At 57.2% G+C, this 11,212-nt stretch overlaps 1 protein-coding gene across 8 annotated transcripts in view; it reads left to right on the top strand.

Annotated features, from left to right (window-relative positions):
- The window catches only part of RUSC2 (RUN and SH3 domain containing 2), an 88,400-nt gene that overhangs the window by 60,060 nt on the left and 17,128 nt on the right, over window positions 1-11,212 (top strand). For all 8 annotated transcript variants that reach the window (XM_075066808.1, XM_075066803.1, XM_075066807.1 and 5 more), the window contains one exon: window positions 6,522-8,576. In XM_075066808.1, coding sequence (XP_074922909.1) covers window positions 6,629-8,576 — 1,948 coding nt within the window. In that variant the 5' untranslated portion in view covers window positions 6,522-6,628. The remainder of the gene's footprint in view (window positions 1-6,521; window positions 8,577-11,212) is intronic.

Here is an 11,212-nt window from a genome sequence, read left to right as displayed (position 1 = left end):
TGAAGCAGGATCGTGTCCCAGGATCTTATACATTTCCAGCAGCCTTTCGGCCTGAGAAAACAATAGGCTTAACTCCTTCTCCCAAACATCCTGGCAATTAGCACAGGGTAATTTATCCATTAAACAGTTCAGACACAGGTTACCACAACCTTCAAAGAAACACAGAGACAATAATACCATTTCACTCAGGTATCATCTTAAATGCTAATTTCCTTTTTTGATCTTTGAATTAAAGCTACAGCAATAGACAAGACTTGTTTGCTGACATCCCAAGACCTGAGCAAACACCCCCCCTTCTACCTCTACCAATGCAGACTTGCATTTCAAAGCTCTGTTCATTTACAGATCTTCCGAACCAGTTCTTAAGGTTCACCCCTGGGTCAGGTCAGTTAATTAACTCTTTCTGGCCCTGTCATCTTTCAATGAGATATTACATTACACTTATAACGTCACACCCAGCCCTTACCCAGCCCTCTGGCCGTTACCTGTCCCCCTAGTCCCTCTGCCCAGCCCCCCAGTCTCTCCATCCGGCCCTTACCCAGCCCCCTGGCCATTACCCGTCCTTCTAGTCCCTCCACCTGGCCCCCCAGCCCTCAGAGCTGCGCTGTCTCTCTGCCATGCACGTTGCTGAGGGAGCTGGTACCCATGCCAGGGGAAGCTCTGTCTGTCTGTCTCCGCGGTTTCTGGGCCCACGGAGACAAGACGTGTCCTGAGTGACCCTGAGGGGAGGTGGAGCCATGTGTCCACACTACATAAGTGCATGTGTAAGCAAGCCAGGCCCCAGCCAGACGTGTTGGCTGTGTTTCTCCCGTGCTTATTCCTAGGAGGCGTGTGGGTTATACTGGCACAGGGCAGTGACAGCTCAGTAGGGCCCAGGAGAGCACCTGCCACAGGGGGGCTGGGAGGACACACACACACACACACACACACCACCTCAGTTGCAATCCGATGCTCCAAGGCTTTGCAGGACTGAACCCAGTTTCCTGGAAAACACCCCAGCTTTATACTTGTAAATTCCCATTTGAGTCCATGCATTTTTCAGTGTTGTTCTGTGATCATTAGTCCTTAAGTGGGGTTAATCTTGGGTTTTTCGGCTGTTATCTCCCATTGTTATCTCCTATTTGTTGTCTTGCCATGGGGTGGGGGGGAGGCTGCCTCACCTCTGAGGTCATCAGTGCTGCTAACCTGTTTAGGGTGGGATACAATGGATGTTTTCTGATGATCTCCTGCTGTTTCCAAGTCTCTCACTTTTTCTTGACCATCTGGATATTTGTGATGGCTTTTCACTTATTTTTGACTATGCACACGTTCCTCACTCACCCCAAACCATGTTACAGAGACTTTCAGGCAGGATAACATTTTGGAAAGGGTGATATGGTTACTGAAGGGATTACAAAAGAACCTTTCACCCACGAAAGCTCACGCTCCAAAACGTCTGTTAGTCTATAAGGTGCCACAGGATTCTCTGCTGCTTTTACAGATCCAGACTAACACGGCTACCCCTCTGATATTTCAAAGCTTAGTTTGCCATGCACTCAAGGAGCAAGACCTTCTAGCAAATACTGTAATGAAACCTTATCTTAAAACAGAAAGTGACCACTACCAGCCATAAGGACTATTCTGGTCTATTCCTGCCTTGAAATCAAGAAGGGTGGCTGGCAGGGCATATTAAATCATAATTATAAAATATATCAATATATACGACATTTTAAATCAAACCAGTAAAATAGGATTTTCCTGCTACAGGAGTGCAGGCTAGTGTTTGCTCGGGGGTAGGGGGGGCATGGGCCAGTGCTCGGGGGGAGGGATGCAGGCTAGTGTTTGCTCGGGGGTAGGGGGGGCATGGGCCAGTGCTCGGGGAAAGGGGCGCAGGCTAGTGTTTGCTCGGGGAGGGGCATGGGCCAGTGCTTGGGGGGAGGGGTGCAGGCTAGTGTTTGCTCGGGGGTAGGGGGGGCATGGGCCAGTGCTCGGGGAAAGGGGTGCAGGCTAGTGTTTGCTCGGGGAGGGGCATGGGCCAGTGCTCGGGGGGAGGGGTGCAGGCTAGTGTTTGCTCGGGGGTAGACGGACGTGGGCCAGTGCTCGGGGAGAGGGGTGCAGGCTAGTGTTTGCTCGGGGAGGGGCATGGGCCAGTGCTCGGGGGGAGGGGTGCAGGCTAGTGTTTGCTCGGGGAGGGGCATGGGCCAGTGCTCGGGGAGAGGGGTGCAGGCTAATGTTTTCTCGGGGAGGGACATGGGCCTGTGCTTGGGGAGGGGTGCAGGCTAGTGTTTGCGAGTGGGGTGGCGGTGTGGGCCAGCATTCAGGGAGGTGGGGGGAAGGGCTTGGCCCAACCCACTGGATGCTGGGCAGCCCTCAATCATTGAATCTCGGGGTGGTGCAGAACAGCCACAGGTCCATGTGGAAGGGCACGTGATCCTTTGCTCTAATGTCGCTCTCTGTTCCCTGAGTGGCAGGGCAGGTGGCCACTGAGGGGCGCCGGGGAGGGTTCTGGCCCCTCCACTGTGCCAGACGGGGCTGTTCCCACCTGGATTAAAGCAGTTCGTTCCTCTGCTGGTGCCGTGTCCGGGGTGGCACGGCAGCCGGGAGCTGCTACATGCTTGGGGAATGGGCTAGGGGAGCCCTGGCACCGTCGCCCTGCCAGAGTGGGGCATACAGAGCTAGAGATGAGACCTCCTGCAGCCCAGCTTGCTTGCCACACAGGAGTGCTCAGTAGAGGAGCTGTGTGTTCCTGGCCATGTCCCCAGAAAAGGAAGTTTGACTTACGTCGGTAAAATGAAGCATTGACTCAGTGAAAAGTGTCAGTGTCCATTGGGGTGGCCTGTGAGGCCTTCTCCACTCGGTTCCCAAAACTCAGCTTGACTCCGAAGGCGTGGCTGAGCTTTACTGGCAGGCCATGGAACCAAACTTGGGTTGAGCCAGGTCCAGGGAACAGTGTGCATCCACTGAACGTACTCCTGAGTCAGCTCTCGGACACTGTGAACAGGACACTGCTGGGTAATGTGTGTGTGTCTGACTTGTCGACTCCGTTTTGTGATCAGTCCCTGTCTAGCTCAGGAGCAGTTCACGTGCTGCACAACATGGTGAGCCAGAGCTGCAAGCGGTCACACATTGCGTCCTCCCCATTCTCTCTGTTCTGCCAGCTCCAGCTTTGACATATGGACAAGGGTCCTGTAGGTTCCAGCTTGTTTCCTGGCCTTGCTCCGAGTGGCCCTACAGTGCAACGCCTGCCTGCCTGCCTGGGTATTTACACTTCCCTCCTCCACGGGCTGGCGGCCCTTCCAAACACACAATTCCCAGCACAGTCACAGCCACATTTCTCCCCAGCTGCAGGAGAGTGAGGGGGAGCACCCTGCGCAGGGACAGGGCTGGATGGCACAGCGCTGAGTGGCTGGGGACAGCCTCTCGTGGGGAGGGCAGTGCTGCAGGGCTGGTGACGCTGCTGGCTGACTCGGCAATGCCAGCTGCAGCGGGAGGAACCCGTGTCCTGTGTCGCCCCTGGGACAGAGCCCAGGGGTGAGTGGCTCAGGGCTTGGGGAGTCCATGGGAGTTTGGAAGGGGGGAGTCAGTATAAATTATCTCCCGACAAATGTGTCTTAAAGGGAATCCCTTCTGATGGGCATCCCAGAAGAAATGAGGCTGAAGGAGGGATTGAAACAGGCTGAGGCTAGCAGCCTTGAGGACCAGCCTAGGATGGGGGCTCGAGTGATGGGGGCCTGCCTGAAGGGAGACAGAGACCCCCACCAGGACGGGGCAGGGTCACAAAATAAGGGACATGGGTGGGTCTGGAAGGACAGGCAGAGCTACAGGACTTGGTAGGCCAGAAGGAGCCAATGAGCTGGGGGCTCATTGCAGTGACTGCAGTGGGGGGATGAGCTCAGAATGTGAGCCGGGGGCTCGTTGCAGTGACTGCAGTGGGGGGATGAGCTCGATGTGTGAGCCGGACGCTCGTTGCAGTGACTGCAGTGGGGGGATGAGCTCAGTCTGTGAGCCGGGGGCTCGTTGCAGTGACTGCAGTGGGGAGATGAGCTTGGAGTGTGAGCTGGGGGCTCATTGCAGTGACTGCAGTAAGGGGATGAGCTCGGTGTGTGAGCCGGGGGCTCGTTGCAGTGAATGCAGTGGGGGGATGTGCTCAGTCTGTGAGCCGGGGGCTCGTTGCAGTGACTGCAGTGGGGGGATGAGCTCAATGTGTGAGCCGGGGGCTCGTTGCAGTGACTGCAGTGGAGGGATGAGCTCGGTCTGTGAGCTGGGGTCTCGTTGCAGTGACTGCAGTGGGGGGATGAGCTCGGTGTGTGAGCCAGGGGCTCGTTGCAGTGATTGCAGTGGTGGGGATGAGCTCGGTCTGTGAGCCGGGGTCTTGTTGCAGTGACTGCAGTGGGGGGGATGTGCTCAGTCTGTGAGCTGGGGGCTCGTTGCAGTGACTGCAGTAGGGGGATGAGCTCGGTGTGTGAGGTGGGGGCTCATTGCAGTGACTGCAGTGGTGGGGATGTGCTCGGTCTGTGAGCCGGGGGCTTATTGCAGTGAGCTCGGTGTATGAGGTGGGGGCTCATTGCAGTGACTGCAGTGGGGGGGATGTGCTCGGTCTGTGAGCCGTGGGCTCATTGCAGTGACTGCAGTAGGGGGATGAGCTCGGTGTGTGAGGTGGGGGCTCATTGCAGTGACTGCAGTGGTGGGGATGTGCTCGGTCTGTGAGCCATGGGCTCATTGCAGTGACTGCAGTGGGGGGGATGAGCTCGGTCTGCACTAGCAGATGTGATATAATCTGCCCTATCCCCAGTTCATTAGGCCTCCCCCTGGTTGCAAATGGAGAGCGGCTTAAGCCCTGACAGAGAAGTTTAATAACCATGCCAGAATGTTTGTTATCATTAACTGCTCCAGTGCCAGATATCCTGACTGGCCCCATAAACATCCAAGCCCTTCACAACCTTGCTAAACTCTTGGCCTCAGTAGCATCTTGTGGCAAGGAGTTCCACAGGCTATTCACACATTATGTGGAAAAGCATCGCTTGTCATCAGTTTGGACTTTTCCACCTTTTAATCTCATGGACTGTCCCCTTGTTCTTGTGCTATGAGACGGGACAAACAGAACTCCATCTCCCTTCTCTAGACCACTCATTAGATTATAGGTGTTTACCGTGCGCACTCTTACCTGGCCCCTCTCCCCATGCTTTCAGTCTCACTCTAGAGGGGAGTTTTGCTGGGCCCTGGGTCTCCTCTCCCCACATCTGTACCCCTGCCGTCCTGCATATGTTTTATGAGGCTGCAGTGAACCAGGGGAGAGAGAAGCCGGGCAGCTGGGCTCCAGAGGGAGGCACAGATACTGTGGAGGCTGCTCGGTGTGTGGGGGTGGCAGGATGAGGAAGCCAGTGTGCCTGTGATGGGGTCCTGGGGAGGGACAGGCTGCCTGCTGAGTGGCACAATGAGGGGTGGAGGGATTGCCAGGCCCTGCGCGGTCACAGGAGGAGTGCCCAGCACTGAAATCCCATCCCCCTGGCCCGCCAGAAGCGCTAACACTCACATCCCCAGTCGCAGACTAAAGCTGGTGGGAGTTGGCTCTTCTCTGGCTGGTGGCCCGTCTCCTTCCCGTGCCCTCCCATGCCGCTCTCTGCTCTGCTTTGGCACGTTCCAAATGTGAACGGCAGAGAAAGAACAACATCCGCCACGTTCCCCCTGCTGGCCAGCCCACTGCCCCATGCCGTGCACCGCGGGAGCGAAGGAGCGCTCAGGGAACTCTGCTTATTGGCCAGCGGAGGCCCAGGCACAGTCCTGGCGGTGCCCAAGGCGGGTGGAACGGCAGTGCTGATGGGACATACAGAGACATGATCGAAACCCGGGAGTTTGGGCTGCTGATGTGCAGAAAACGGAGCGGGGTCATTCAGCCCACCCGGCCCAAGGCTGTAAGGTGCTGGCTTTGCCCTGTAAAGCCCTCAACTGTGGCCCCGGCTCAGGGTACGCAGGCTGAGACCTCCCCTCCGCATGCCTCGCTGCCGCTGGGTCCGTGAGGAGCCCTCGGTTGTTGAGCTGTGCCCAGCACCAGAGCTGGAATTCACTGGGATTCACTTGCTTCTTTTCACCCAAGCTTTGGGCAGGGGGAGGGGAGGGCTACCTGGCCGGCCGTCTGCCTGCTCCATGGGGAGGCCTGTCAGAGTTTGGATGATGTCCCTGGTGCCGAGCGGTGGGGGAGATATTCCCAGAAAGGCAAATAAAGGGAGAATTGCATTGTGGGACGGGTGTGCTCGGAATTGAAGACGGGCAGCCTCCCAGGACTGCATGGGCTGTGTTTGGCTCAAGGGCTGCGTGGTACCTGGGTCACATGTACATCGGAAGGGGGCAGCTAGCAGCACGGGTGCCCTGGCAGAGCCCGGCAGAAAGGAGGCTGGTGAGTTTTGCCCTATGCTCTGGGTCACTGTTGTTAAGCAGGCGGTGACGACTCAGCGCTGGTGCTAGGGAGAACCTAGGCTCTGCAGATGAGCCTGGAACAGCCTAACCATTGCTCCTGACTCCCTTTGTTTTCTGCCTCTCTTCAGGTCTCTGGCTCCCCTCCTGAGATGTGTTCTCCCAGCCCCACCCGCAGCCCACCTACCTTCCATGGGTAGCGCCAGCCTGGCGGAGTTCCTGACGAGCACTCTCAAGAATGGATAGTCCACCCAAGCTGGCAGGAGAAACACTGATTGTCCATCACATCCCCCTGGTTCATTGCCAGGTCCCCGATCGACAGTGCTGCAGTGGGAGCAAGAGGACCAATCCCTTCTGTCAGCCAGACCTGGGCATCACGCGGGCCGCCTCTCTGCCAGAGAGGGAGCTCTCGCAGACAGACTCCCTGGTATATGGCAGCTTGCTGCAGGCCTCGGATGCGCCGGCAGAGGCTTCAGAAGACAAAGAGAGGAAACCACGAGACTCAGTCATCTCCAGCATCACGACACGGCACAATCCCTTCCTCCTGGGTGACAGTGAGGGGCATGGTCTCCTTGGCAACAGCACGGGCCAGAAGTCCTTCCACCTGCATAGCTCCATGGTGGCCGGCAAGCCGTCCTTCCAGCTGCATGAGCTGCCACTGCCGCCCTTCCACCTCCACAATGCCGGCCCCGTGGTGAAGCCCTGGAGCATGGCTAGCAGGTCCGGTGTGGTGGATGGGCAAGAGGACAAACTCACAAGTGCCGATGTCCAGAAGAGGAACAACGTTGACTGCTGCCCGCTGGCCTCGGAGTGCATGGAGCTGGATGAGTGCAGCTGCCAGCGCAGGAGCTTCTCCTTCGAGGGCGGTGACCAGGACTGGAACAATAGCTCTGACGAGTCAGGGAGGAACCCAGACGCCCTGCACAGCCGGACCTGCAGCTGTTCCAGCACGGAGCTCCAGCACTGCCGGTGCTATAGCACATCAAGCCAGTCTGAGACCGGGGACCAGCAAATGGGGTACGTCAGCGACTCTTCTTGCAACAGCTCGGACGGGGTTCTGGTGAACTTCAGTGCCCTCTACAACAAAATGAACGGCCATTCTCGCTCCAACTTGAACTCTGCCAACTTGTCCTGTGACTCTTCCTTCTGCAGCCACTCGGACACCGGGGCCTTTTACCTGGATCTGCATTCGTCACCCACGGAATCCAAGATGTCTTGTGAATCACACAACGCGGAGAGCTCGGAGAAAGTGTGTGGGTGCCACCACCCATCTTCGCCCGTCTTCGATGCCAACTGCAACTCCTACCACCTCCACTGCGAGCCGTGCGCTTCAGAGAGCTCAGACCTCACCGCTTGCTTCCAAAGCCAAGCCCGGCTCGTGGTGGCCACCCAGAATTACTATAAATTAGTCACATGTGACTTGTCTTCCCAGTCGTCACCTAGCCCTGCGGGCTCTTCCATAACCAGCTGCTCTGAAGACCACACCAAGGGGAGCCCTGTCCAGCCCTCAGAGTACTACTTGTTTCAAAGACCCAGTGCTCAGCCACAGGAGAGCGATGGGGAATGCTTCATGGTGGAGACCCAGGGCGAAGCTGTGAAAAACGTGATTGAGGGGCAAGTGTACGTCAACGTATCCCCGCCTAACCTAAACGCCGGCCGGCCTCGCTCCAGGAGCTATGATCGGAACCTGGACCGGAGTCCCACGACCCGGCTGGGCTCCCTGGAGCGCATGATGAGTTGTCCAGTCAAGCTGAGCGAGAGCCCAGCACTAGCAATCCAGAGCTCGCCCCCGAAGCGGGTGACTTCCTTTGCCGAGCTGGCGAAAGGCAGGAAAAAGAACGGCTCCTCCCCTCCGCTCAGAACCAGTGGTGACTCCTCCTTGGAGTTCTCGCCCATCCCCGAGTGCCAGCGGGACTGCCCAGGGCTTCTCGAGGACAGAGCTCGACGCTGCCAGAGCCTGCCGCCCATGCCTTTTGGCCATTGCCTGAACCGGAGCTGCGAGGGCTACCGTGTGGAGCACAGATTCGGGGATGGCCCGAGGGCATGTTCCAGCAAAGACTCAGGTGCCAACGGCCAGGGGGCAGCCGAGCAGGCCTCTCTCTCTCTGCTGATGGAGGCTGGTGCCAGCTTCTCAGGCAGCCCTGCCAGCGGGCATGGACAACGAGATGTTAGAGCCAGAGCGGATGGTAAGGAACCAAATACGAGATTAAAATAGACCAGAAAATGCTCCCCTTTGGCCCCCAGCAGGAGCAGCAGAGAGAGACTCTGTGGGGAGAGTTGATTTAGGGCTGTGCCATCATTCAAATCTGCCAAGGAAAAGAGCTGCCGTGCGAGGACATGTAACGCCCCCACCCCCAGACCAGAGCAGCTTCTTGCCTGCTGAGCATTTCTGACCCTTGCTGTGTCTTGTTTCAAACCCCCATGTGATTGGACTTGTGCAACCTGCTGTGGTGCTTGCACACTGAGGTTAACATCTCGTGCTGCCTGGGAGGTTGGTTTGCCCCCTGTCCCTCTGATGGGTGCCTTCGTCACACCAGTGGCTTAATCCCAAGGGGGTCCCAGGACCTGCTGCTCCTCGGACTGTGAGCTGGGGATGATCAGCTCTGTGCAGGGCCAGAGCCTTGGTTACCAAGAATAATTCAGTGGTTTTAAGCTTAGCTGTTCACCTCCGGAGCTCCATGTTCAAATCCTCCCCCCTCACAGTGAAAAGGGGTGGGGCGGTTGCACTACAAAACCGTCTCCCTGCGTGGCATGACTGGCACCATCTCCTCTGGAGACAGCCTGGTGTGGCATTGGCTGGGGAGCTCACACCGTCCTGGCTGGCTCCAGCCGCGACGGCCCCGTTTTCATAAGCATCAGTTCGCTGTGATAGCGAGAGGGAGGTTTGAGTGAGCACCCCCTAGCCCCGGCGTTTCGACATTATAAATAGCTAGTAGGGAACCGAGGGTGGGGCCTGAGCCTTTAATGCCGATTAATGTCCCCTTTTGCATTGGCATCATGCGCCAGCCTGCATGGGCCAGCGCGAGAAGGATCAACCGGGCATTGGCCAGAGGGGCCTGGTGGGTCACGCCCACCTCTGAGTTCTATGGCTTGTTGGTATGTGCCTCTCCAAAGCACAGCTCTCTTCCCCGGGCCCCCATCTGTGCCCATTGCCCGCCTGCTGCTCTGGCACTGGGGTCCCTGGCACCCTATGGTGTAGACAAGGGGCTTGGCTGGGGCTGGGGCGACGTGGCCCTGGCTACGGGCCATTGTGTAAAATCCATCAGCCGTTGCATTCGTACTAAGTTCCTGTCACTGGTTACTCAGGTACCTACTCGTTCACCCCTGCAGCAGGTGCCCTGTTACGTACAGGCAGCTTTGAAAACCAGGCCGAGGCTGGCTGGTACTGAGCACTACTCTGTGCAGGAGCCCCAGCTGACTGCAGCTGGGTCCAGCTCTGATTAAGCAATTAAAATAACAGAAGAGGCTCCTAATGAAGTTTATTTAGCACTATTCTTTTAACACTGAGAAGGAAAAGGATGAGCCAGTCTGGAAGGAACCTGGGGAGTGAGGGTGCAATCTCCTGACCAGGATTCTGGTTTCTCTGCCCATTCCTTCCCCCATTTCCACAAGGCTCTGACATTCGAGCCCCTGCATAATGAGGCTCTTCCAACTGAGAGTGCCCCCCCCTTGTTTGGGACAGGTTAATCACAGTCCTGCTTTCCTGTATTCCTATAATAATAACAACATGGGAACCATATTTCACTACTCCGGCGTTCAATACTAAGGTGATTTGTACCCAACATCAGCCAAAGTTGATCACTTTTTGCTGAATACTTGAGCAGAGCAGGAGCAAACTGTATGTACATGAACACACCCAAGTCTCCCCCCACCTGCCCCCGGCCCAGCTCGCTGTCAGGGAAGGATTCATTCAGCCCCTGCTTACACAGGGTCCTGGACAGCGGGGGAGAGGAGGGGTAATGCATGGTGTCATGAAGTGTGGGGGAGTCCGGCCCTGCACCCCTCTTCCTGGGACTCACAGTGACTCTTGGCCAGCCAGTAAAACAGAAGGTTTATTGGACAACAGGAACGCAGGTTACAGCAGAGCCTGTAGGCACAGTCAGGACCCCTCAATCGAGTCCTTCTGGGCTTTCACGGTGCTTGGATCCCAGCTTAGGATACCTTGAATTTCGCCCCACAGCCCCAAACCCAAACTGCAAACTACTTCCCTCCTGCCGGCCCCTTCCTTTGTCCTCCTTCCCGGGCAAAGGTGTTGACCTTTCCCCTCCCTTACCTAGCTCAGGTTACAGGCTCCGGTATCGTCCATCTCCTAAAATCCTCCCCTGCTCTCCCATTCCCCACACAGACAGCCCCTACTCCATCACACATGGCCACGCTGAGCTGGAGGGAGGCAGGTTCCTATTCGGGAAGGGACATGGGTGAGTGTTCGCAGCGTTCCCACTGGCTGGTCCCTTCCCCTGCTCTGGGTCCTGACCTCAGTGGGACGGTGCGGTGGGAGCTGGGCTTGTTAATTCTGTGCACTAGTGCATGGAAAGCTGCTGCTCGGGGAGAGCTACTGCACCTGCCAGCTGAATGCCATGCCTGGGCCTCACAATGAACCAGACTAAAAGCCCTGTTCAAATCACCCTGGGGATGAAGGCCGGAGGCTCCCCACAAGCATCAGGGGCCCAGCACGAAGGGGCTCTGCCTGGGCCTCGGAAGCTGGACCTCTCTGAGCCATGCAATCCCACCGCACCCATGTCGTGCTTGTGCAGTGCCAGGTTATATGCAGCTCTGGCAGGAGGGCCCTGCCCCAAAGGCCTGCTCCAGTCCCTAGGGTTGT

The sequence above is a fragment of the Chelonoidis abingdonii genome, chromosome 6 (assembly GCF_003597395.2).
Source record: "Chelonoidis abingdonii isolate Lonesome George chromosome 6, CheloAbing_2.0, whole genome shotgun sequence".
NCBI lineage: Eukaryota > Metazoa > Chordata > Testudines > Testudinidae > Chelonoidis > Chelonoidis abingdonii.
Note: the sequence above shows the minus strand (reverse complement) of the source record. Positions and strands in the feature narration are given on the sequence as shown.